This window comes from Hypanus sabinus, chromosome 2 (assembly GCF_030144855.1).
Source record: "Hypanus sabinus isolate sHypSab1 chromosome 2, sHypSab1.hap1, whole genome shotgun sequence".
In the NCBI taxonomy this organism is placed as follows: domain Eukaryota; kingdom Metazoa; phylum Chordata; class Chondrichthyes; order Myliobatiformes; family Dasyatidae; genus Hypanus; species Hypanus sabinus.
The window spans coordinates 35206421-35233931 of NC_082707.1; the positions used below are offsets into that span (position 1 = coordinate 35206421).

At 41.3% G+C, this 27511-nt stretch overlaps 1 protein-coding gene across 10 annotated transcripts in view; it reads left to right on the plus strand.

Moving 5' to 3' along the window:
- dlg1b (discs large MAGUK scaffold protein 1b) overlaps positions 1-27511 on the plus strand; it is a 479606-nt gene that overhangs the window by 402765 nt on the left and 49330 nt on the right. For all 10 annotated transcript variants that reach the window (XM_059943959.1, XM_059943963.1, XM_059943971.1 and 7 more), the window contains 2 exons: positions 16104-16218; positions 26415-26591. In XM_059943959.1, the coding sequence (XP_059799942.1) occupies positions 16104-16218; positions 26415-26591 (292 nt within the window). The remainder of the gene's footprint in view (positions 1-16103; positions 16219-26414; positions 26592-27511) is intronic.

The following is a 27511-nucleotide window of genomic DNA, read 5'->3' on the forward strand; positions in this document are numbered from 1 at the left end:
GGTGCAGCGGTACACCAAAGCTCTGCCGCAGCAGTTCCACCCCACCCACCGGCGTTTCGACCACATTCATGTGGATATCGTGGGCCCTTTGCAAGTGTCGGGCAGAGCGTGGCACCTCCTCACTATCGTGGACCGGTTCACCAGATGGCCAGAGGCGATCCTGCTCACCGACACCACCTCCAAATCTTGCGCCCGGGCACTGATCGCCACCTGGGTGTCCCGCTTTGGTGTACCGGTCCACATTATCTCTGACAGAGGCGCCCAGTTCACCTCCAGCCTGTGGTCAGCAATGGCCAGCCTTTTGGGGACACAGCTGCACCACACCACTGCCTACCATCCACAGTCGAACAGCCTGGTGGAGCGTTTCCACCGTCACCTAAAGTCGGCTCTCATGGCCCGCCTGCGAGGAGTTAACTGGGTGGACGAGCTTCCCGGGGTCCTACTCGGAATCCGCACGGCGCCCAAAGACGATCTGCACACCTCGTCAGCCGAGTTGGTGTACGGCGCACCCCTGGTCGTCCCCGGGGAGTTCATACCAGCCCCAAGGGGGCACGAGGAAGAACCCGCAGCAGTCCTGGGCAGACTACGTGAGAGGCTCGGCAACCTGGCCCCCATACCCACTTCGCAGCATGGGCAGAACCCGAACTGCGTACCCAAAGACCTGCAGAACTGTAAGTTTGTGTTTGTACAAAGGGGCGGGCATTGGCCACCGCTGCAACAGCCCTACGAGGGGCCGTTTACGATGATCAGGAACAACTGGTCCACGTTCGTGCTGGACGTTGGGGGGGGGAGAGAGGAGGTTTTCACGGTGGACCAACTCAAACCGGCCCACGTGGACGTGGCACAACCGGTTGAGTTCCCGGCACCACGGCGCAGAGGCCGACCTCCCATATAGGGTCTAGCCCAGACTGTGGACATTGGGGGGGTGTATCGCCGGTTCTGTGGGGGGGGGGGGGATTTATGTGGCAACCCACTTTCTAGCGCACTCGAACCGGCTCACAAATAGCCAGCGCGCCGGCACAAAGGCCAGTCCCAAAAGGGCGCCAGGTCTGCTTCACCAACAAAGGGAAAAGCCCGCGCGGGACTGTGAATACGTGCCCCCTACAGCATCCGTGCCCGGGGAGGGCAGGATCAGGGAGGCTTTAAAGCGAAGCCGCGAAGTTCAACTAAAATCTTTTTTAACTGCAGTTTACTGACTCCGTGTTGTTATTTCAGCGCTGTGTAGCACACCGCTACACAATCAGTTATGTTGTGTTTTATATTTGTAATTAATTTAGATCCTTTGTAGAGATCTGTTTTCACTTTGACACAAAGGAGTCTTTTTCTGTTATCAGTGTCAAAAAAAGCCAAATGATTCAATGTTGTAAAACGATAAGACATGAAAACTTCTGGGGGTTGGCGAATACCTTTTATAAGCACTGTCTGTCCTTGATGGTGGGTAGGTTGGTGCTGGTGACACATTGTGTAGTTTTGACTACCCGTTGTTGAGCTTTGCTGTCCACCACAGTGCAGTTTCTGTACCAAACAGTGATGAAGCCTGTTAGTATGTTCTCTACTGTGCATCTATAAAGATATGAGTGTACTGTAGACGTTCAAAAACCAGCTCCCTTCAACCTCCTCAGAAAGTAGAAGTATTGGGGAGCTTTCCTGACTGTGTAGAATCATGAGAGGTTGTGCAAGACGTGCTCGCAGTTTCTGCTGCTGTGCTACCGATGTATAAAAGGGCATGAGCATTGCAAGTTCTCCTGCAGTCGATAACTGTCTCCTTTGTCTTGTTAACATTGAGGAAGGGTTTATTTGCCTGACACCAGACCTCAAGCCCTTCTACCTATGTCTGTAGGCCATCTCATCATTGTTGGTGACGAACCCCACCCCTGTTGAGTCATTGACAATCATTAGTCAGCTGTTTGGATCATTAGGATAATATTGTTTTCTATTAGTTGCTGACAAACATGGTTGGTGTTTGTCTGTCTCTGGCAGTGCTCCTTCCTGAGTATTCGTTCCAACCCAATAGATCATCCTATCCTGGATAATGGACTACCTGACTGGCAGACCACAGTTTGTGCGGCTTCAGATCTGTATATCAGACATGGCTATAAGGAGCACTGGGGCCTCAGAAGATTGTATTGTCTCCCTTCCTGTTTACCCTGTGTACTTCAGACTTTAGATACAATAGTGAGTCATGTCATCTGCAGAAATTCTCAGATGACTCAGCAATAGTTGGGTGTATAAAGGGAAAATGAGTACAGGGCCTTGGTGGAGGACTTTGTCAAATGGTGCAAGCTGAATCATCTGCAGCTCAACAAAGGAGATGGCAATGGACTTTAGGAAGACAAAGCCTGCTCTGCTGCCTGTTACTACTGATGGTGAGGATGTGGATGTGGTGAGGACCTACAAGTACCTGGGGGTGCACCTGGATGACAGACTTGACACCAACACAGAGGCTGTGTACAAGAAAGGCCAGCGTCACCTCTACTTCCTGAGGAGGTCCATGCAGGCCTCGTTGTTCTACCATGTTCTACCAGTCTGTTGTCACCAGTACAGTCTTTTGTGTGGTAGTGTGCTGGGGCAATGGCATCAACACGGGTGATGCCAACAGGCTCAATAAAGTGATTAGAAAGGCTGGCTCTGTTACAGGAGTCAAACTGGACACAAGGACCCTACGGAAAACCCTGGCAATTCTGGACAATGTTTCTCACCCTCTGCATGTGACCTTGGCTGAACAGAGGAGCACTTTTAGTTGTAGACTTAGACAACTGTGCTGCTCCAAAGAGTGCTACGTGAGCCCATTCTTCCCCTGGGCCTTGAGGCTCTATACTGAGTCATCCTATAGCTGGGGATGTGATGCCCCCTCCAGTGAGACTGTTTGAGGTAACTTGTTTTTTTATTTTCTAATATTTTCTCATTTTTTAATTATTTTAATTAATTATTTTTTAATTAATTTTCTAATTATCTAATATTTGTGTATCTGTGCACTTGTAATGTTACCGTGACACTGTAAGTTCCTTTGGGATCAATGAAGTATCTTGCTCTTTATTGAACATTCCACAACAAATACCATTTATTATTAAATGTTCATATATGAATCTTTAATTGGCCTATATTTGTACACAGTAAATGAATGGATTGTGGGGTTGTGTGTTTCTGCATTTAAGCTTCACATAAGCAACCTAGAGATCTTCCTGAATTGACAAAGAAGGAATCTGGTGCCGATGGGTTGGGGTGGAATATCAGTAATTCTGAACTGTATAGTGGGGACCTTGTGTATAATTATCATTTGTTCTTTACTCATTAAAGTACAGGTGCAAGTACTGTAAAACTATCATCGCAGAAAGAAAGCAATTATCATGAAGTTGATGAGCTGTATCGTAGCTGCCCTTCCCTTAAGTTTCATTGTTACATTAATGCTGCTCTTGTAATCACTGAACATCACATAATCAGATAAAGTGTATAATCGCAAACTCTGCTTTTTAACTGTTGTGATTTATTTTAAATCTGTTTACACTTGAGATGGCAGATTTAAGGGAAGTGGTAAATGAAACATGATGCTTCTAACATTAAAACAAAGTGCAAATATTTATATATCATATTGATGTCCATCGTATTCTAATGTGCCACTGCGGGGTAATTCTTGGTAACTTGCCAGTTTAATGAATAGGTAATCTGTGTTAACTCCTGCAGTGATGCACTCTTGCTGTTACTCAACAGATGATACAAATAACTTGAGAAATCACTTCATCCTTTTTTTTCTATTTTAAAAGGCTACCTCCCCCTCTGTTTTCACATAATTCAGTTGCAAAACCTGCAGGAATCACATTAATATCTATGTCATATTCCCAATGAGAAGTTAAAATGTGCTTGTATTTGAGCCAAGAATAAGCCCGTGAGTCATTGCTTTTTAAACATTCCAAATGATCCAGTGAGTTCAATGGACCGAGGCAAAGACACCATCAGATTGATGATTTTAAAATACCTTACCTCCCCTAATTATATGAAGGTTTATTTTTTTTTATGTTTGCAAAGGTTTAGTTGAAGTCTATCTTTAGCAGTCACAGCTGTACTTGTGATTAATGATTAAATCAAATGGCAGCTGCTCTGGATATTTACATTACACAGATTAGCCTAGTAATTATCTTTACAAATTACTGCTGTGACAGTGCTCAGTAAAAGCACTCCTTACACACGCGCATTCACACACACACAAACATTGCCTTGTCATTCTGCTGTCATTGAGCTGAGTGTACAAATTCAGTATCTTCCCTGGTATGTTCTCAGAGTGGATCCTAAACTGAGCAGATGAGCTCAGGTTGTCTTTACAGCGCATTTCCCACCGTACACGGCAGAATATTCCATTTCTTTAGTAATGAGGATGTGTTTGTATACAGTATTTAATGTAGATACTTCTATTTATTTTGTAATATAATTTTAACTACATTGTGGCGTGCATCATATTCTAAACCATGTGCAGTTTTAAGTTAACTTTGTTGGTAATTGAAGACGATATGAACTGTGCCAAAAAAAGGGAGCTCTTCACCCTCAGTAGTTGGGAGAGGCAGGGGCTGCCAGGGCTTCACACTGGACAACTATAAGTACAGAGTTATGATTGTGTTTCTTGAAATATACCTTGTTGTAAATACTAGCTATTTTTGCAAGTTTGGTTTTTGACGTGGCAAATTAAACACTCATGCACTAAAGTGCAAAGTGACTCCAGGCACTTTTCCTTTAGTTGTAACCCACATATCTAACGTGGTGGGATGGCCAGTCAAGTAGGGGTTTAATCTTGGGAAGTGTGGAATTGAGGCTAAAAGTGCAGTATTTTCCTGGGAAGCAATGGAGACCTCAGAGGAGAGAAAACTTCAACTCAGGCCAGAAGAAGAAGGGGCTTTAAGTGGCACCACCTCCGAATCCTCCCTGGAAGGTCTGTGCCAAGACTTGTTTCTCTGCCCAGCAGAGGAGAGAGGATGCTTTTAGGAAGGAACTCCAAAGCCTGTGGAAGGGTCCCAAAACGCCTTCTTATTAACAAGGTGGCAATATGGGAAACCATCTCCTCAGGTTCGACAGGATGGCCCAGATATGGCAATGGCCAGAGGTGGAATGAGCCTTTCAGCTTGTGCCACTACTGACAGGTGAAGCTCTCAAAGCCTACACGGCATTAGATGAAGGGCAGTCCAACAACTTTCCGGACCCATAGGAAGCGCTGCTGGCTAAATGTGATATCTTGGCAGAAATATCGCCAACGCTTCCATTCCAATACTTTACCACCAGGAGAATCACCCAGTGAGATGTATCATCATCTGAGGGGTCTTTACCACCAATGGATTTGACCATAGCAGAAATCCAAGGAAGAGATTGGTGAGGCCATTGTTCCGGAGCAGCTGCTGCAGTTTCTTCCTCCAGACACCAGAACATGGGTCAGTGGATGGACTCTCTGTGGCCCAACTTGCACTGCAGTACCTTAATGCCCACAAGGGAGCACCATCATTCTGAAGAAACAGATACTCAAATCCTCCAAGGGACTCTGTGGAATCAGGAAGTAGGAGAAAAGAGGGCAAAGACCCTTTGATGGTTTCTTCTAAGACATTTACTTGCTACCGTTGCCAGCAGCAAGGTCGCAAGTCCTCTGTGTGTTCTCTCAAGAAGCCCAAATTGTCAGGAATGTGCCAAGGGGTCAGTGTGGACATGGTGGAGGATTACAAATACCTGGGGATACGAATGGACAATAAACTGGACTGGTCAAAGAACGCTGAGGCTGTCTACAAGAAGGGTCAGAGCCGTCTCTATTTCCTGAGGAGACTGAGGTCCTTTAACATCTGCCGGATGATGCTGAGGATGTTCTACGAGGCTGTGGTGGCCAGTGCTATCATGTTTGCTGTTGTGTGCTGGGACAGCAGGCTGAGGGTAGCAGACACCAACAGAGTCAACAAACTCATTCGTAAGGCCAGTGCTGTTGTGGGGGTGGAACTGGACTCTCTGACGGTGGTGTCTGAAAAGAGGATGCTGTCCAAGTTGCATGCCATCTTGGACAATGTCTCCCATCCACTCCATAATGTACTGGTTAGGCACAGGAGTACATTCAACCAGAGACTCATTCCACCGAGATGTAACACTGAGTGTCATAGGAAGTCATTCCTACCTGTGGCCATCAAACTTCACAACTTCTCCCTTGGAGTGTCAGACACCCTGAGCCAATAGGCTGGTCTTGGACTTATTTCCACTTGGCATGATTAACTTATTATTTAATTATTTATGATTTTATATCGCTATATTTCTTCACTATTCTTGGTTGGTGCGGCTGTAACGAAACTGAATTTCCCTCGGATCAATAAAGTATGTCTGTGTGTCGGTATACCGAGAGAAAGAGAATGTGACAATGAAGAAAATGACTGTAATGATTGTGAATATGGTCATGGAAACCAAACAGAATGTGAGGAGAAACAGCCGATGTTTATAATAGTCAAAGAAAATGGAAAGCCTGGTAAGGCTCTTTAGATTCTGGTAGCTCACTGTCATTTATTTAGAAAAATCTTGCCTCTGCCTTTGGTGTTGACTCCTGTCACCGAACATCTGTCCAATGTGTCCATGGTGACTGGAAGTCTGAGCCACTGGCAGAACTCACTGTTGAGCTGCTTGAACAAGTGGGATTGCTGGAGAGACTACCAGTTGTCATGATTCTGGGGAGAGATCTGTCTCTGTCCCATGAGTTACTGAGGAAGGGAAATAGCCAGTCACATCCCTGGTTTAATCCAGGTGTAAATGGTGTTGTTTCATATTTTGGCATGACTCATGTTAAAACCAAAGCACTGGCTGGGTTACAGTCTCTGCCGGACTTGAATGCTAGTTTGTGTGAGGGAGGAACCAAAGGGCCTAGAAAGCCATGCCAGCAATGGCACCATGAGAAACGTGCTGACTGTCGTGATATCTGTACAGTTGAAATACTCATTGAGGATGACTTGTAAGGGGCCTGGGAAAGTTAACCTCTCCCATCTCGATGGTGCTTGGAGGGTGTTTGCTGATTTTCCACAGCTGTTCCAGCAGGACCAGGGTTGACAAAGGTCGTAAAGCATTTCCTCAGGATCAGAGCTGACCAGGATTCAGTCCGCCAAAACTGCAGACTGCCTGTCTCAGCGACCAAGCATCGTCACTGCAAGGGAGGAGGGTGGTAGTGTGACGGAGAGCACTTGGTAATTGTACTCCTCATGTACACACAAATGTACGCTTGTCATTCTGCTGTTGTTGCAGTGTGTGTACGCACTTCCATGTCTTCCTCGGGATATTCCCATAGTTGGTTCTAAATGAGCTGAAGTGCTCGGGCTGGCTTTCCAGTGCCTTTCCCACCAAGCACAGTGAGCTATTCAATTTCTTTAATAAAAGGGATATGTAACTGTGTATACTTTGTGTGTATACTGTATTTAATATAGATCCTTCTGTATTTTGTAATATAATTGTAACTACATTGTGGGGTGCACCATATTCTAATTCATTTCTAGTTTAAGTTAACATTGTTGGTAATTAAAGATGGTATGTCCTAGTGCCTAAAGAATGGGAGCTCTTCACTCTCAGTAGGGCAGAGAGATGGGGTTGCCAAGAGTTAACAACAGCAAGTATGTAGCTATTGTGTTTTTTTTGGTAGATATCTTTCTATAAATATTAGCAGTTTTCTTTTCACTATTTTTGCAAGTTTGATTTTTCACACATCAATAAGCACCTTTTTACTAACGTGCCGAACAGCTCCAGCCATTTTTCTTTGGTCATAATCTAATACCTAACAACTGCCAACAGTTTGTAACTTGTGTATTTTTCTGTTTGTTTCTGTTTTTCTTCCATGCCCCATTGAAGACATGTCATGCGAGAGTGCTTGAGCACCAGAGCCAATATGTCCACCTTTTTCCTTCTATTCTGTGAGGCAACGTTCTTCCTTGAGTTTTAAATTGTAAACTCTATATAGATGTGCTGTATGCAGTGAGGGATCTGTCACTTTGCTGTGTTACCTTTCTCAGAGCCTTGAGTTAAACTCTGCCTCAGGACCTTGAGTAATAAAAGTTCAACTTCTGTGTCAATGGTGAGACTGATAAAGAGAATGAGCAGTGTATTCACCAATTTATACTACGTTTTAATAATGTGCTTGAAGATTATAATGGTATCGTAAAGATCTACGTGATGAATCTGAGCTTCTGAGATCATAAATAATTCATCTTTGAAATGAGCTGTACAATGATTGGAGAAGTGTCTTCACCTTTTGGGAGTAGAGATGTATGCAGTAGAGCTCCCTAAAGATTTTACGGACGGGTGGCTAAAAGTTCTGAAAATTTTGTAGGAAGATTACCTAAAGTCAAATTTATCTGCAGTATGGGAGGTTAGGGACTTGAACTAAAAAATCTTTCCAGCTTTTATGTCTTCCAGCTAGTAGAAATCTGAAGGTATACTTCATGATCTTGTGTCTCATTCTCATTAAGAGGCTTCATACCAATGGTTTTGTAAATCATTTGAAACAAAGCTGATGAACTTTCCTCAAGAGAAAACGTTAATATCACATTATCTTCAGCTCAGCTGCATTGCTCTGAGGAATATTAAGCAATTGAAATAAAGCTTTTCCCAGCATGTTGCTGTGACCCTGATACAGAATATACCGGGGAAATAAATATTAACATGCACAGTTGGTTAAATTGGTTTTGTTTAATTGGAAATGGCATTTAAGTTTGCACTGCGGTTAAAGCAGCTGTCTGTTCTCACAAAAGATAAAGTAGCAACTCTGAGCCATCTGTTCTCAATGGTCCAAATGTTACCTCATTTACGGCTATGAGCCAATCAAGTATCATTAGCCACTTAGAGTTGTGGAAATAAATGTTATAAATGTTGACAATTCTAAAAAGGTGTATTATACTTTGTGGTGGATATTCATTATACTCCATTACTTTATTGTCCACTATGACGAGATTGCTCACGCACTTGGCTTGTGATGATGGTAAAATTGTATGAAACACTCTGAACCTAGAGTTGGAGCATATGTCGAGGTCTATAATGCTGGCAGGGGAGAGGATATGATCCGCCAGAGTTCATATAGTTTTCTTTGAAAGAGCTGTTAATGTGGCAGGAAAGGGATTCTCATCTTGCCCTGGTAGTGCGAGCATTCTGCCTAAGCAGGGTGTCTTGTTTTCGTGTGAATTCTGCGGAAGCGACATTACCTTGGGAGAGATGAAGGTGTTGCTTTAGGTGTGCAGATTCCAGCAGGTCTTGATATTGTGAGATTTCCTTCGCCGCGAGTATTTCAATGCAACCTTTGGTGGGGTGGCGGGGGGTGGGCATGGACAAGAATGGCTGCCTAACAATCCTGAAATTCTTTGAGGTATTGGGTAAGGAAATATCCTTGTCACTGCTAAGTGCAGAGGATAGCCACTCCCTCAAGGAGCAAAGCAAAACCATACTTCATGCATTCAGTGCACGTATGTCTGTTGTTGATGGCCTTGAGGTCTTTAAAATATATAGTGGTGGCTTCAGCACAATAATGTATTGGTTAGTGACCCAGGTTCAATTCCATCACTGTAAGGAGTTTGTACGTTCTTCCCCTGGCCACACGGGTTTCTTCTGGGTGCTCTGGTTTCCTCCCACAGTACAAAGACACATGGGTTCATTGGCTAATTGGTCACAGAGGTGTAATTGGACAGCAGGGGGCTTCTTGGGCTGGAAGGGCCTGTTCATGCGCAGTATCTCTGAATAAAAAAAAACAAAACTGTGTGTCAAGAATATACATGATGTACTGTGTGGACAACAAAGAAGTGTTAAAGCCAAGTTGAGGTAAGACGAGGTTGGCCACATCATATTGTGTTTCTTCACTGATGCAGGTCCGAGCTGCATGTTCTTCTTTGATACACATCATGGATCATAGTACGGTACAATTCATCCTGCAGTTTGAGAGGGAGAAGCTAAAATCGGATGTATCAGTATTACATCAGAGTAAAGGGAACTAAAGAGGTATGAGAGCCAAGCTGGGTAATATAGAACAATAGTGAGGAAGTTGGCACAGCAGCACTGACTGGAGTTCTTGAGCGTAATTCAGAAGGCGCAGGATTAGTTTATCCCAAAAAGAAGAAGCAATGTAAAGGATCGATGAGGAAACTGTGACGGACAAGGGAAGTCAAAGACAGCAAGAAAGCCAAGGAGAGCATAAAATATTGCAAAAATTAGTGGGAAGCTAGAGATTGGGAAGCTTTCAAATAAAGGCAATTAATAGGCAATAAAGAGAGGAAAGATGGAACATGAAGGTAAGGTAGCCAATAATATAAAAGCTTTTTTCAGATATATAACGAATAAAAGAGCAACAAGAATGGATATTGGACCACTGGAAGTTGATGATGCAAGGATAGTAATGGGGGACAAATATATAGCGGATGAACTTAGTAAGTTCACTTTGGAAGACACCAACAGTACACCAGGATTTCAAGGAAGTTGGGGCAAATGTGAGTTCGTCATTATCACAAAGGAGAAGGTGCTAGAGAAATTAGTTAGATTTTCGGAAAGGCCTCTTACAGGGTGCCACATGTGAAGCTGCTAACAAGATAAGAGTGCATGGTATTATCATCATGGACTGAAAATTGGCTGACTGGCAGAAGGCAAGGAGAGGGAATAAAGGGAGCCTTTCTGGTTAGCTGCTGGTGACTAGTGGTGTTTCGCAGGGGTTGGTGTTGGGACTGCTTCCTTTCGTGTTGTACATCAGTATTTTGGATGATGAAGTTGACAGCTTTGTGGCCAAGTTTGCGGTCGATACAAAGGCAGGTGGAAGGGCAGGCAGTGTTAAGCAGAAATAAATGTGTAGACTACTTTCTAAACAGTGAGCAAATTCCCTGGTGTTATTATTTCAGAGGACCTGTCCTCGGCCCAGCACATAAGTGCAATTATGAAGAAAGCACGGCTGTGCTGATACTTCCTTATAAGTCTGTGAAGATTCGGCATGACACATAAAACTTCAGCAAACTTCTCTCAATGTGTTGTGGTGAGTTTTTGTTTCTTCAGGAGGTGTGGATTCCCATTCTTGTTTATCGGCAACATTGTTTTAGATTGGACTTATTAAAAGCTCTTTGCAGTTTGCCCATCATACTCACCTCAATTTTTGAAAGAGCTATTCAATCACTGAATATACCTCAGCTTAAGAATGACTGAGTATCAAGAGTAACTGCAGAAGTACTTCAACATAAATTGTTGGAGAACAAGGTTGAACATGAAGTTCTGAAGCAGTGATGTCCCTCAAGCAAATCATTTTTTATTGAAGTTGCCCTTTGTGAAAATTGTTCATTATTTAAAAGAGCTGGTATTTCACAGCTACCTAATCTGAAATGGCACTGCTGTTTTTGTGGAGTGAGTTGACATGTAGCAAATTAGTTCTTGTGAGACAGAATGAAGCAATAAAATAAAAGCATCCTGGTCCAGATTAAAATTAAGGCTGTTCTATTTCAGCCACTTGATTTTATTTATGCACTTTAGGGAATCTGACCCTTTTTAGAATACCTTGTAATCTTGTTTTCTTGTAATCTGTTCTGAGCATGGCAAACCAAACCTGCCATGGTTCAAGAACATCTTCATTTCTCTTCCATGGTCTCATCAAAACCTCACAGATTCCAGCAAAGAATTGAAGAATGGGAAAGAAGTTCTTTTTAAAAAATATATATATTAGTTGCATATTTTAATTGTCTTTATTTTAACATCCTTGCACATGTTAATAATGCAAGGTGAGCATGAAATATTACAAAAAAATTAAGAAGGAAAAGTAGGCGATTCATTCTGCAAGATCACCACTGATCTTTTAGCTGAGCGCCTCTAATATCCAAAATGATGTTGAATTACTGCGTGTACACATTGAGGGTGCCTCCACAGAATTCTCTTGGCTAAAGAATTCCAGGGTGAGTCACTTACTTAGCTGAATGGCAAAGTGCTTAATTTCAGGCCTTGAGTTTTGTTTCTGCACACCCCCAACTAGATAAAAGACTCTCTTGGTATCTCCCTCTCAAGCCATGTGTAACAGTTCTTTACGTTCCAAGGAGGTGATCCTTCATCTCTTCATTTTCTGTTGGCTCAGTCTACCTAATCTCATTAGACCTAGCATAACATCTGAGCAATCAATCTTGTGACCTTTTGTCTCCCACCCCCTTCCGTTAAATATACTTGTATTCTTTTGTTCATATGCTCAACACGATATTCTCTGCCTATACATGAAAGTCCAGATGCAGTAGTACAGTGGAACATGTTAACTGCAGCAAGCTGTTTTAATTCATATTTTCAGATCCACTTGCAATGCAGGCCAGTGTACTGTCCTCGTTGTGCAGTTGGATCCTGGATTTCTTCACTTGGAAGATCCATCAGTTCAGATTGGCAGCATCTCCTCCACAATCTCCTCCGGCACAGGTGCACCACAAGACTGTGTGCTTAGTTTCCTGTTCTACTCTTTTCACGCTTATGACTGTGTGGCTAACTAGCTCCAATACCATATTTAGACTAACTGACAAACACCACTATCATAGCCTGAATGAAAGGTGGTGACTTATCGGCATACAGGAGGGAGACTGAAAAACTGGCTGAGTGGTGCCACAACATCAACCTCTCACCCAATGTCAGCAAGACCAAGGAGCTGATTATTCACTTCAGGAGGAGGATTAAGAAGTCCATGAGCCAATCTTCATCGGGAGATCAGAGCGGGAGAGGGTCAGCAGCTTTAAATTCCTCGGTGTTATCACTTCAGAGGCTATCCTGTCCTGGGCCCAGCACGTACCGTAAGTGTAATTACAAAGAAAGCACAGCAGTGCCTGTACTTCCTTAGGACTCTGGGAAGATTTGGCATCGCAGCCTGGTACGGAAACTGCAATGCCCTTAAATGGAGAATCCTGCAAAGTTAATGGATATGGTGCAGTCTATCACAGGTGGAGCCGTTGAGCACATCTACATGGAGCATTGTCACAGGAAAGCAGAACCCCTCCACCCCAATCATGGTTTCTTCTCTCTGCTGCCAGCAGGAAGAAGGTGACAGGAGCCTCAGGACTTGCACCACCAGGTTCAGGAATCGATATTATCCCTAAACTATCAGGGTCCTGAACCAGAGGCAATAATTTCACTCAAACTCACTTGCCCTATCACTCTACTGTTTCTGCAGTCTGTGGTGTCACTTTCAAGGACTCTTCATCTCATCTTATTTATTTTTTATTTCTTTTAGTATTTGCATTTTATCATCTCTTGCATGCTCGTTGTCCACCCTGTTGGTGCAGTCTTTCAATGATGCCGTTATGATTATTGGATTTATTGGGTACGCATATCCATGAGAATATTAATCTCAGGGCTGTATATGGTGGTAAGTGTGTACTTTGATAATAAAATTACTTTGAACTTTGCTTTCTAAGGATGTATAATAAGACACAGGAACAGTATTAGGCCATTTGGCCTGTTGACTCTGTTCCGCCATTCAATCATGACTGATCCTCAGGTTCTTGTGAGCATGCCTAACTTTCTGTGAATAGAACATAAATTATGCTTAAGGTAACTAATCTTAATCCATTTTTCATAATGTATATTAGTACATGTAGTTTGTTTCCAAATAGCTAACTAAATTTTGTTTGTTATTAGCCACTTAAGAGGTTTACGTAAATCCTTTCTGCAAACTAATTAGCAACAACATATTAATATTTTATTTTTCTGGCTTAGCTATTCAAGGTGTCAAAAAATAATAGGTAAACCAGCTGTAAAGTGGGTAATGAAATGAGGCTACTCTGAGTCTGGTTGCTTCCAATATGATTTTTGTTTGCACTGTGTGACCTATATCTTTGCTAATCACAGCACATAAGAAACCTGGTTGTAACTCCAAGTGTGATAATTGGATGCCCTGATTAAATGTGGAGCGGAGAGGGGAAATGGGTGGAATGAGCTGAAAATAGAAACTTCTTATAGGTGGTTTTTGTTGCTGCTGTCTCTTGAATTTGCTTCTGCAGAAAGCAGCTGAAGTTGTCAATGTGAGATTTCTACTGAAGAAATCCTGTCTCAAAACTGGAAACTTTTGCACAGAATATGTGCATTTAATAATATAATGGAACTACAATATTCACCCTTTAGAAATGGGCTTCATAATGTTTTAAGAAAGAAAGGATTCTGGACACTTCAAAAAAATTAATGGTGCTACACAAACAGCAATTTCAAAATCTGAGTAAGTAGAAGGTTCTATGGATCATAAGTAACATGTCGAGTATTGGTAAGTATTTAAAATATTTTTGCCTCTAATTAAGACTTTTTACTTGAATTTGCTTTTAAATTATTTAATGTACTGCTATTAATTTCATATGCTTATAAACAAATATTAAAGCTGGAAAATTAGTAGCAGTTAATTTCTGATATAAACCTTCAGCAGTTTTAGTTATTGGTGATTTGGTTTTATCTTTGGTTTGAAATGTAGAGATTCATTGTTAACTGTGAAGAGATTGTGAGGTGAGATCATTTGCACATAGTGCTAATTTCTAATTACAGAACAGTAACAGAATTCAGCATGGCACTTTGTTCTGTCCCCTTCTGTTCAGTTTATAATCTATTTGTTGTTATTTAAAACTTGTTTCTTCATTTTCCCTTCTGTTTACTCTGGTTCTGTCATTCAAATAATGTTGTCCCTCAAGAATTGTGCACTGTTTAAAAGATCTGACCAATATGGAATAAGACGTTTCTTTCAGAAACAGGGTTAAATAAATTGGTAAGTTGGTTTATTGATTTATTATTGTCACATTACTGAGATTCAGTTAAAAGCTTTGTTTTGCATGCCATCCGTACAGATCATTTGATCACATCATTGCATTGAGATAGTACAAGGGAAAGCAATATCAAGGTGCGGAATATTGCAACAGGGTAAATACAGTACAGGCAGACAAAAGGAGCAAGGCTATGACAAGGTATACTGTGAGGTCAAGAGTCCATCTTATCATACTGGGGTATTGTTTAATAGTAGTATAATAGCAGGTCAGAAACTGTTCTTGAGTCCAGTGGTGTGTGCTTTCAAGCTTTTGTATCACCTGCCTAATTGGCAGGGAGTCTGAGGTGGGTGCGGACTTCGGTTGTGCTCTCCACTTTACCAGGCAGCAAGAAGTATAGACAGAGTCCTTGGAAGGATGACTAGTTTCAGTGATGTGCTGAGCTGTGTCCAGAGATATCTGCATTTTCCTCCAGTCTTAGGCAGAACTACCCTATCAAGCCTTGATGCATTCTGATTGGATGATTTCTGTGATGCATCTATAAAAGTTGGTGAGGGTTAAACCGATCTAGGCCTAAGAATTTATATTTGGTCTCTGTTTATTATTTGTACTAATAGCTTTTACATGGGATTTGTTATTTAGTCAATTGTCACATTTGATTCAAAGGTGTCAGTGTCTGTCTTAACACTGTAGTATTTCTACACAGGAATTAAAATCACTATCTTTACAGCATTTAGTTTTCCATTCCAACACTCAAATTTATGTCTGGATCTAACAGATCTCCAGGTATTCTTATCAGCAATGATAAGTTTGTTTAAAAATATTAATAATTATGAGCAACTTGCATTAAATGCTAGAGGAACTCAGCAGGTCAGGCAGCACCTCTGGAAATGCATGGACAATCGATATTCTGGGCAGAGTCCCTTCAGGAGGACTGGAAAAGAAGAGGCAAGATGCCAGAATAAGAAATGTTTATTCATTTCTATAGATGCTGCTGTCCTGCTGAGCTCCTCCAGCATATTATGTGTGTTGTTCTGGATTTCCAGCATCTGCAGAATCTCTTGTTTTAATAATGATGAATGGTTTCCGTTTATTAAGAGCACAAGATGGTCTAACTTGCAATCATTGACAGATGATTCTGTTTTTATTCATTGGTGTACCTAAGTAATGCAGTGGCTGCTTGCGTAAGTGTAAAAGCCAGAACGATATCTTAGAATGACTGGCTCGTAGTGGTGATTCACAAATTAAACTGTTATCTTAGATTAGTGGTATTGTCTATCACTTAACATTAACAATTGCTTTTATTTGTATGGGGTTTATGATGTGCTTATTCATTACTTAGGTAGTAAATGTAAAAGAAATACACCAAGATTTAAGAAACCTTTTTTTCTCCCCCAGAATACAGCAGATTTGAAGCCAAAATCCATGACTTGCGGGAGCAGATGATGAACAGCAGTATCAGCTCAGGATCAGGGTCACTGCGCACCAGCCAGAAGCGGTCCCTCTACGTCAGGTAAAAACTAATCAGTGGCAATTTCATAGTGGGCCTTGGCATCTTGTGCTCTTCTTGCTACAAATAATTTTGTGCTGCTGCACAGTTCCCAAATGTCTTTAATCCTCTGTGCACACTGTATTTAGATAATTTGACATCTGCAGATGTCATACACGTTGAAGTAGAAATCCTGCTTCAAATCAGTTCAGATTTATTCATGTGACCTTTCTAGTCTTCCATTCATTTTAGTGGTACCTCATTGATAATGAATTTTTCATCTTACCAAGTGAAATTGCATACCCTTTACAAAAACGCTTCATTAAAAGATTTATCGTGATCGTTGACCTGTTAGTGTATTGTTAGTATTGAGTTTTATACAAGACATAGTATTAAAAGTCCTATTTCAGAATCAGTTTCTGATTTTGAGAAGAAATTTGTCACAAATTTAACAGCTGCGGTAATGGCTTTAAATTTACGGCTCCTGGTCTTTACTGTAACCTTTCCTGATTTGAGCAGCTCTGGGCAAATCTTTTTCATAGCAATTTCATTGTTTCCTGCAAGTGATTAATATTTTCCTAAAGCACCTTAATTAAAACTTTCCACTGATTTCTTAGTGATGTGCAATCATTTGTATTATACATCAGTTATTGCAATATGTAAAATTGTTATTATAATACATGTTATATTTGTATATTGTTGCTCACTTGCAAATAATTTGCACAGAAAACAGTGATTTTCAGCAGGAACATATCCTGCAGCATGGCACGTCAGTTGTACAGTGCAGGTCCATTCTTTTTTAAGAAGTTAATAAGGATACTTACGTAACATATCTATTTTTATTTCCTTCATCCAAGATACTTATTTAACACACATTAGGCTTACAGATATATAACTGTATTGCAGAGCAAGACAGCAGGAGTTGAGCAATATACGGAAGTTAATGTTGTAATGTAAAAAGAAGTAAAGCTTGAAACAGAAATACAGGCTGAACAGCATGTCGGAAAATGTGCAGTTCGGTGGGTTGAGATGCTCTCTGATCTTGGCAATCGTTTTGTCACCATACAGGGAGACATCATCAGCGCACTGTTCACTGTGGTCTGTCCTCCTGTATATAAACGCTAAGCATTTGGAGGACAGGCCACAAGTGAACAGCACACTGATGGTGTCTCCTCGTATGATGATGAAATGTTTGCCAACGGATTGTCAAGCTCAGAGAGCATCTCAACCTAACCACAGGCTGAACAATTTCTTCATGGTGATCATTGACCGGAAACATGAGCTACGTCCCTCTGCCCACAGATGCTGCCTCGCCTGCCGAGTATTCCCAGCACGTTTATTTATGTAGGCCCTTCCGACCCTTCGAGCTTCACCACCCGGCAAACCCCGATTTAACCCCGAGCCTAATCTCAGGACAATTTAAAATGACCAAGTAGTCTACCAACTGGTACGTCTTTGGACTGTGGGGGGAAGCCAGAGCACCCGGTGGGTCAAACTCCTTACAGGCAGTGGCAGCGTCTCATGTGCAAGGGCAATGTTGTGAGTTTTCAAATGCTGAAGAACTCCCATGTAGAATCTACATTCACCAAAAAAGACACATGGATCTTCAAATCTACCATGTGCCATTAACGGCTACTCAGTGAGCAAATAAATTACTCTCAGGCTCTCCATTTCCAATGTGTGTTTTTTTCTCTTCCTGCAATAACAGTCCTTTCAATTTTCAATGCAATCCTTTCTAATTATAGTCTGAATTTTCGAGGAACCTTATCTTCTCTTATATCATTTAAATCTGAGGAACAACTAATAGTAGCAAATAACCTGGCATTTGCCAGTTTCAACTTCACACATTGAGTTATTTTGTAGCTTCTCTGTGCAAACATCTTCGCATTAACCAGTAGAAATATTTCCCTCTATAGTCCTCATTAACATGAAAACAAATTGGGAATAGAAGATGGCCGTGGCCACTTTAGTTCAGATAAGATCTCACAGTTTATAAAACTCAAAAACATTACAGAGAAAAGAAGTCTGTTCTGTGTGATCTTAAGAATCAGGTTTAGTATCACCGGCATATGCAATGAAATTTGTTGTTATGCAGCAGCACTACATTGCATGCCCCATTACTTTGTCAGTTACCATTTTGGTAAATGAAAATTTAAAAAAAGACTGCTGGTGTCAGAAATCTGACATTAAAACTGAAAATGACTGGCAGGTAAGGCAGAATCTGTGTGGAGAGTAATGTAGTCGGCTTCAGGTTAATGACTTAATTAGATCTGGAAAATCTGTAAGTCAAACATGTTTAGCGACGCAGAGAATGAGGAGGGATGAAAAGAGAAATGGAATTCTCCAATAGAATGTCACTGGAGAGGTTCACGATGGGGTGGGCTTTGCTAAGCTATTGTAACTGATGAGCATAAAGGAGAAGCGTTAAAATAGAAGGAGACAGGGAAAAGAATGAAAAGCAGAAGAAAAGCAAAGGGTGGAAACTGAAAAAACTGCTTTATAAAATAAGATAGAAATGATGGATATTTGAAATCTAATTTAAAGACTGGTATAAAAAGTGGTAAAATGAGCAATTCCAAAAGCTTATCTTGAACTTTTTTACAAAAGTGAAGAAGCCCAAGGTTAGAGGGGAAGTGTAGTGCAGAATTAGATTTATCATATACTTTATTATCAAAGCTATTTCTCCCATCCCCTCAGTCCTGTTTTCCTATTTAACAAGAATAGTATCCTGGTTCTTTCCAACCCTGAAGATACATTTATAGCCAGAGTGGACTTAATACATCTTCTTTCTCTGTGAGTGCTTGTTATATTGATATTGCTGTCAACTGCAGTATTATTATTATTAATTTGCCCTAATGCTTATTTTAGTTATTAATACCCCTTCAGTGCTCTGTCCCATTACTTCCCTAGGTGCTCTTAAGTTCAACTTTTCCCTGAATTCCCCCATTACTAGAATGTTATGCTGAAGTTGCTTAAGATGCTGGTGAGGCTTAAGACATTGGAGTTTGTTATGTGTGTTCAGGAAGGTTTCCTGACACAATATGTAGATAAGCCTACAAGAGGAGAGGCTGTACTTGATCTGGTATTGGGAAATGAACCTGGTCAGGTGTCAGGTCTCAGTGGGAGAGCATTTTGTAGATAGTGATCACAATTCTACCTCCTTTACCATAGCATTGGCGAGGGATAGGAACAGACAAGTTACGAAAGCGTTTAATTGGAGTAAGGGCAAATATGCTATCAGGCAGGAACTTGGAAGCATAAATTGGGAACAGATATTCTCAGGGAAATGTACGGCAGAAATGTGGCAAATGTTCAGGGGATATTTGCGAGGTGTTCTGCATGGGTGCATTCCAATGAGACAGGGAAAGGTGGTAGGGTACGGGAACCCTGGTGTACATAGGCTGTTGTAAATGTAGTCCAAAAAAAAAGAAAAGCTTACAAAAAGTTCAGAAAAACTAGGTAATGACAGAGATCTAGAAGATTATAAGGATAGCAGGAAGGAGCTTAAGCATGAAATTAGGAGAGCCAGAAGGGGCCATGAGAAGGCCTTGGTGAGCAGGATTAAGGAAAATCCCAAGGTGTTCTACCAGTATATGAAGAGGATAAGATATGAGCAAATGGGACCAATCAAGTGTGACAGTGGAGAAGTGTGTATGGAACTGGAGAAAATAGCTGAGGTACTTAATGAATACTTTGCTTCAATATTCACTACAGAAAAGGATCTTGGCAATTGTAGGGATGATTTAAAGCGGATTGAAAAGCTTGAGCATATAGATATTAAGAAAGAGGATGTGATAGAGCTTTTGGAAAGCATCAAGTTGGATAAGTCTCCAGGCCCAGACGAGATGTACCCCAGGCTACTGTGGGAGGTGAGGGAGGAGATTACTGAGCCCCTGGCAATGATCTGCATCATCAATGAGGACAGGAGAGGTTCTGGATGATTGCAGGGTTGCAGATGTTGTTCCCTTATTCAAGAAAGGGAATAGAGATAGCCCAGGAAATTATAGACCGGTGATTCTTACTTCAATGGTTGGGAAGTTGATGAAAAAGACCTGACAGGCAGGATTTATGAACAGTTGGAGAACATAATATGATTAGGAATAGTCCGCATGGCTTTGTCAAAGGCAGGTCATGCCTTACAAGCCTGATTGAATTTTTTGTGGATGTGACTAAACACATTGATGAAGAAAGAGCAGTAGATGTAATGTATATGGATTTTAGCAAGGCATTTGGTAAGGTACCCCGTGCAAGGCTTATTGAGAAAATAAGGAGGCATGGGATCCAAGGGGACGTTGTTTTGTGGATCCAGAACTGGCTTGCCGACAGAAGGCTAAGAGTGGTTGTAGGTGGATTGTATTCTGCATGGAGATTGGTGACCAGTGGTGTGCCTCAGGGATCTGTTCTGGGATCCTTACTCTTGATGATTTTTATAAATTAACTGGATGAGCAAGCGGAGGGATGGGTTAGTAAATTTGCTGATGACACAAAGGTTGGAGGTGTTGTGGATAATGTGGAGGGCTGTCAGAGGTTACAGCAGGACATCGATAGCATGAAAAACTGGGCTGAGAAGTGGCAGATGGAGTTCAACCCAGATAAGTGTGAGGTGGTTCATGTTGGGAGGTCAAATATGATGGCAGAATTTAGTAATAATGGTAAGACTCTTGGCATTGTGGAGAATCAGAGGGATCTTGGGGTCGGAGTCCATAGGACACTCAAAGCTACTGCGCAGGTTGACTGGGATTAAGAAGTATACGATGCATTAGCATTCATCAACCATGGGATTGAGTTTAAGAGCTGAGAGGTAATGTTGTAGCTCTGTAGGATACTGGTCAGACCCCACTTGGAGTACTGTGCTCAGTTCTGGTCACCTCACTACAGAAAGGATGTGGAAACTATAGAAAGAGTGCAGAGGAGATTTACAAGGATGTTGCCTGGATTGGGGAGCATGCCTTATGAGATTAGGTTGAGGGAACCTGGACCTTTCGCCTTGGAGCGACAGACGATGAGAGGTGACCTGATAGAGGTGTATAAGATGATAAGAGGCATTGATCGTGTGGATAGTCAGAGGCTTTTTCCCAGGGCTGAAATGGCTAACACGAGAGGGCACAGTTTTAAGGTGCTTGGAAGTAGGTACAGAGGAGGTGTCAGGGGTAAGTTTTTTACACAGAGGGTGGTGAGTGCGTGGAATGGGCTGCCGGTGACGGTGGTGAAGGTGGATATGGTATTGTCTTTTAAGAGACTCCTGGATAGGTACGTGGAGCTTAGAAAAATAGCGGACTATGGGTAACCCTAGGTAATTTCTAAAGTAAGTACATGTTCAACATGGCATTGTGGGCTGAAAGGCCTGTATGTGCTGTAGGATTTCTATGGGTTTTTTTCTATGTTTCTAATTTTCAGGATTGTGTGCAATTCCAGACACCTACCTAAAAGATATCATTAAGACTGAAAGAGTACAGAAAAATTACAAGGATGTTGCCAGGACTTGAGGGCCTGAGTTATAGGCAAAGGTTGAATCGGTTTGGACTTTATTCCCTGGTGCGTAGGAGAAAGAGTGGAGATTTGAAAGATATGTACAAAATTATGAGGGATAGAGACAGGGTATATGTAAGCAGGCATTGTTCAATGTGGTTGGTTGAGACGATAGCTAGATGTCATGGGTTAAAGGCGAAAGGTGAAGTCTTTAAGGCGAACATGAGGAGCGACTTCATGTTCAGAGGCTGGTGTGAGTGTGGAATTGGCTGAAGTTGTGGATGCAGTTTCAATTTCGGCAATTAAGATAAGTTTTGATGAGTACATGAAAGGGTAAGGTATGGAGGGCTATGGCTCAATTGGACTAGGTAGAATAATATTTTGGCACAGACTAGATGGGCTGAAGAGGTTGTTTCTGTGCTGTGATGGTGTGTAACTCTACCTTGTTCACTATATTAAAGCCATGTGCACTCCCCTGACTAACTGTTGTTAAACAAGTTCCATTCTTTTCTTTGAACTTCCACTAAACTTTTACAGAAAAGGAGGAAGTCATGGAGGGATTGTCTACGGAGTCTCTGTGGGTGGAAGTTAGGAACAGGAAGGGGTCAATAACTCTACTGGGTGCTTTTTAACAGGGACATCGAGGAGCAGATAAGGAGACAGATTCTGGAAAGGTGTAATAATAACAGGGTTGCCGTGGTGGGAGATTTTAATTTCCCAAACGTTGATTGGCACCTCCCTAGAGCAAAGGGGTTAGATGGGGTGGAGTTTGTTAGGTGTGTTCAGGAAGGTTTCTTGACACAATATGTAGATAAGCCTACAAGAGGAGAGGCTGTATTTGATCTGGTATTGGGAAATGAACCTGGTCAGGTGTCAGATCTCTCAGTGGGAGAGCATTTTAGAGATAGTGATCACAATTCTATCTCCCTTACCATAGTATTGGAGAGGACAATAGGAACAGACAAGTTTGGAAAGTGTTTAACTCGAGTAAGGGGAAATATGAAGCTATCAGTCAGAAACTTGGAAGCATAAATTGGAAACAGATGTTCTCATTGAAATGTACAGCAGAAATGTGGCAAATGTTCAGGAGATATTTGCATGGTGTTCCATAAGACAGGGAAAGGACGGTAGGATACAGGAACCATGGTGTACAAGGGGTGATTGTTAAGTTCGTGGCCTGGTTGAAGTTAATAACTCATCTCCTTCTACCTTAGGCCACGAACTTACCAATCACCCGGATGAGTTATTAACTTCAAACTTTCTGCATAATCACTCAAAGAGTTGAACTGCATGTGCATGTAACGAGAGCTGTATAACTCATCTCCTTCTACCTTAGGCCATGGACACTTTCTGGAGGTCCGAGATCCGTATACTCCACGATCACTGGACTAAGTGTGTAAATGTAGGAGGGGACTGTGTTGAAAAGTAAATGTGCTCGGTTTTCTAAAATTGACTCCTTCAACCTTAGTCCACGAACTTATCAATCACTGCTTGTACAATTGCTGTTGTAAATCTCGTCAAGAAGAAACGAAAAGCTTATGAAAGGTTCAAAAAACTAGGTAACGACAGAGATCTGGAAGATTTAAGGCTAGCAGGAAGGGCCTTAAGAATAAAATTAGGAGAGCCAGAAGGGGCCATGAGAAGGCCTTGTCGAGCAGAATTAAAGAAAATACCAAGTATATGAAGAGCAAGAGGATAAGATATGAGAGAATAGGACCAATCAAGTGTGACAGTGGAAAAGTGTGTATGGAACTGGAGGAGATAGCAAAGGTACTTAATGAATACTTTGCTTCAGTATTCACTATGGAAAAGGACCTTGGCAATTGTAGGGATGACTTACAGCGGGCTGAAAAGCTTGAGCATATAGAATTCAGAAAGAGGATGTGCTGGAGCTTTAGGAAGGCAGCAAGTTAGATAAGTCACCGGGACCAGCCAAGATATACCCCAGGCTACCGTGGGAGACGGGGGAAGAGATTGCTGAGCCACTGGCAATGATCTTGGTTCTGGAGGATTGGAGGGTTGCAAATGTTGTTCCCTTATTCAAGAAAGGGAGTAGAGATAGCCTAGGAAATTATAGACCAGTGAGTCCTACTTCAGTGGTTGAGTTCAAGAGCCAAGAGCTAATGTTACAGCTATATAGGACTCTGGTCAGACCGCACTTGGAGTACTGTGCTCAGTTCTGGTCACCTCACTACTGGAAGGATGTGGAAACTATAGAAAGGGTGCAGAGCGGATTTACAAGGACGTTGCCTGGATTGAGAAGTGTGCCTTAAAAGAATAGGTTGAGTGAACTTGGCCTTTTCTCCTTGGAGCAACAGAGGATGAGAAGTGACCTGAAAAAGGTGTATAAGATAATAAAAGGCATTGATCGTGTGGATAGTCAGAGGCTTTTCCCCAGGGCTGAAATGGTTAACATGAGAGGGCATAGTTTTAAGGTGCTTGGAAGTAGGTACAGAGGAGATGTCAGGGTTAAGTTTTTTTACACAGAGGGTGGTGAGTGCGTGGAATGGGCTGCTGGTGACGGTGGTGGAGGCGGGTATGATAGGGTCTTTTAAGAGACTCCTGGATAGGTACATAGAGCTTAGAAAAATAGAGGGCTATGGGTAACCCTAGGTAATTTCTAAAGTAAGTACATGTTCGGCACAACATTGAGGGCCAAAGGGCCTGTATTGTGCTGTAGGATTTTTTATGTTTCTTTGTAAATTGCTGTAAGATATAACTTATAACTGAAGACATTTATAAATTTCTGATAGTTCCAGCATGAAAAATTACCAAATTTTATAAGGCATGTATCTATTAGATATTCTAAGACCTATAGAATATATAGGGAAGGGAAGGCAGAGTACTTATGATGTGGGGAAGAGTCACCAAATCAGAGGGTGAAGCAGTTTTACCTTATTGTGCTGTTGCTTCTGCTTCCTCTGAACTAAGATAGTGAGCTCCTTTCATCTGGTACTTTTACATCATTAGTTTCCATATATTTTGCAACATATAGCATTAACACCCAAGATAATGTAAAGCTAATTTATAACATGGATTTAAAGATGAACTATCGGAATGATAAGGTGATTGTTTATCCACGAAGAATAGTTCCAACCACCAGTGACCTGAGTTGGAAAAGCAAAAATGAATTAGTAGAGAGCATTAATCTTCTTGTATCAGCAAACCATTGGTTTTCGTTTCCTGTTAATTTTTTTCCTGTTTGAGGGATATTAGCTGGAAGTTGGAAGCAATGAATCATCATTTAAGATATGAATTAATAAGGGTGTTGAAGCTTTCAGTGTTAATGACAATTATCTGTGTGCAAGTTAATTGGTTCTCTCAGTACCATGGTACATTTTATCTCGAAAGTGAAATGATAATTGCTGTAATATGAGATGAAGGAAAACCAGGCAATAAAAATGAAAAATCAGTAGTGAAACTGGATGTAAAAAAAATGTTGCAAAGTTGTGTGCTGTAGAGAGGAAAAAGGAGCAGATATGCAAGAGAGTAAACAGGAATCACAAATTATTTAAATGAAAATTTTGATTGGTTATTTAGCTTATTAACTACACTTGTTGTATCAGTTCAATTTTTCTTCATATGTTACTAGCCTGCCTGTTTATCTTTGATTTTGTTGGATTACACATGAAATAATAGCTTGGAATTTTTGGATTTTTACAATCCTACCTACTCAGTCTTCAAATGGGAATCACATTTACTGAGTAAACATTGATGTGTTTGGTGGGGGGTGGATTCCTGTATAAGCAAACCTTCCAGTTGTAAATGACATCACATGAAAAGTTCTGAACATGCCCATCCAAAATAAATAATTCTGTCAAGCCTGCCTCCAAACAAATATGCTAAATATGATATTATTACATATACAGTAAGTCATTTATTCTTTGTTCCTCTCCACACCTTACGGTGCATCAGGCAGCAACCGTGCCATTTCTTTAGCATTTGTTTGTTTTTTACGGGGCCCAGTTGCTAGCTCAACATTCAACCCCATACGGATGGGAAGCATGCAAGGAGCCAGCTGGATTCAAACTCAGAACCACTCAGCTCGAAGTCCAGAGTGGATGCCACTACACTGCCGGCCAGCACAAATCGTTCACTGAATTACCTGAAAATGACTCTTACAGCTATTTCCCTTACTTCCAGCAGGCATATTTCCCATTGTAACAAGAAGTGCATGAAATTGTCACTTACCAGCTGAATTCTATGAGAAGTCTAACATTGGAGCACTATGGAAGAATCATTAGATGTGCAATCCCAAATTTGGGATCTTTGCCTTCCAATATCAAGTAAAAGGAAATGACACCTATTCCTTTTAAAACTACTCAGCGAAACTTGGGTGATTGTAAACTTTCCCTTCGCAAATCCTGCTTGTCCTTTCTTTCCAGTGTTTTATATGCCATGCCTCTTCACCATTGCGCCCACGGGAACAGTTTCTCTACATCTGTTGTGCGTATATACTTGATGATTTTAAACGCTTCCAGTAGATCTCCCTACAATCTTCACAGGAGAACAACCCTTTCAGTTAATTGACATAACTGAAAGCCCTTATCTCTGGAGTTGTTTTGATAAATCTCTTTTGCACCCTCTTTTGAGGGAGAAGGGAATCAAGGGTACGATTAGGAGGCTGAGCGAAATGCAGTGGAGTTACTGGATAAATAAGAGCAAGTTGTGGTAAATGGCCTACTTCTGTGCTGGTAATGAATTATAATGTTAATTCCATGTAACCCTTTCTGTTTTTATGTTTGATTTAGAGCTTTGTTTGACTACGACAAGACCAAAGACAGTGGCCTGCCGAGCCAAGGCCTTAATTTCAGTTTTGGCGATATCCTTCACGTGATCAATGCATCAGATGACGAGTGGTGGCAGGCTCGACAGGTAACGCTGGATGGTGAGAGTGAGGAAATTGGAGTGATCCCAAGCAAACGAAGGTAATGATCTTTTCTAAACTTATAAATTAGATCTTTTTTAAATCCAGTAAGCACTCAGAACATTTCAAACTTGAGTGCGTCTTCATTTCAGATCATTTGTTTTAGTTTATTTACTGATTGTTTCCCATATTGGTTATGGGAATGTCAGTTTTGTGCTTGAAATTTACAAGATTTTGAGTATTTTCAATCTTTAATATTTTCCTGAAAAGATATACTGGTTTTTAGTTCTGCTAGTAGGCATGGCATTTCAATTAGTCTAATGCTTTTTATCCGCTTTAAGTTCAATCGCAACTTATCACAAGATATCATTATTTCTATCTTGTAGAAAATGTAGCTCAGGAAAATGTTAATTAATATTGAAAATATTTCCTGAGATTGAATAACTTCACATGGTGATATAATCTTAACAGAGTAAGTTATACTAAAGAATTTATTCTGAAATTCACTTTGAAATGTGATCATGATAAAGCTTGGGATCACATGATAACAAAAGGATGCCTTTGTGACCATCTCATTATACCTTGGAGCTTAGAATTCAAGATTGGGTTTTCCTGAAATTAATATGAAAGACCTTTCATATGAAAGACCTGGTTTGAGTAGGTTTCACTTCCCAGGCAACGTTTCTGATGGTCTGTATAAAGCTACAATTACGTAAATAGTCCAACATCTCTGGCATGATCTGCAATGAGGAAAATTGATATTTTCCCATATAATGAAGATACAGGTATGGTTTTCTTCACATTTACGGAGATAAGTCATCTTAAATATGAAGAGCACATTTTCGCATCCAGTCTAATAGTGACAGTGATGTGAAGGTAGAAGCTCATTCATTTTATTTGATTGAAACTGGGCAGTGTGTGTTGGTTGTAGAGAATTAGATTTGTGAAACTTGAGAATATACTAACAGCAAGCGAGCTTCT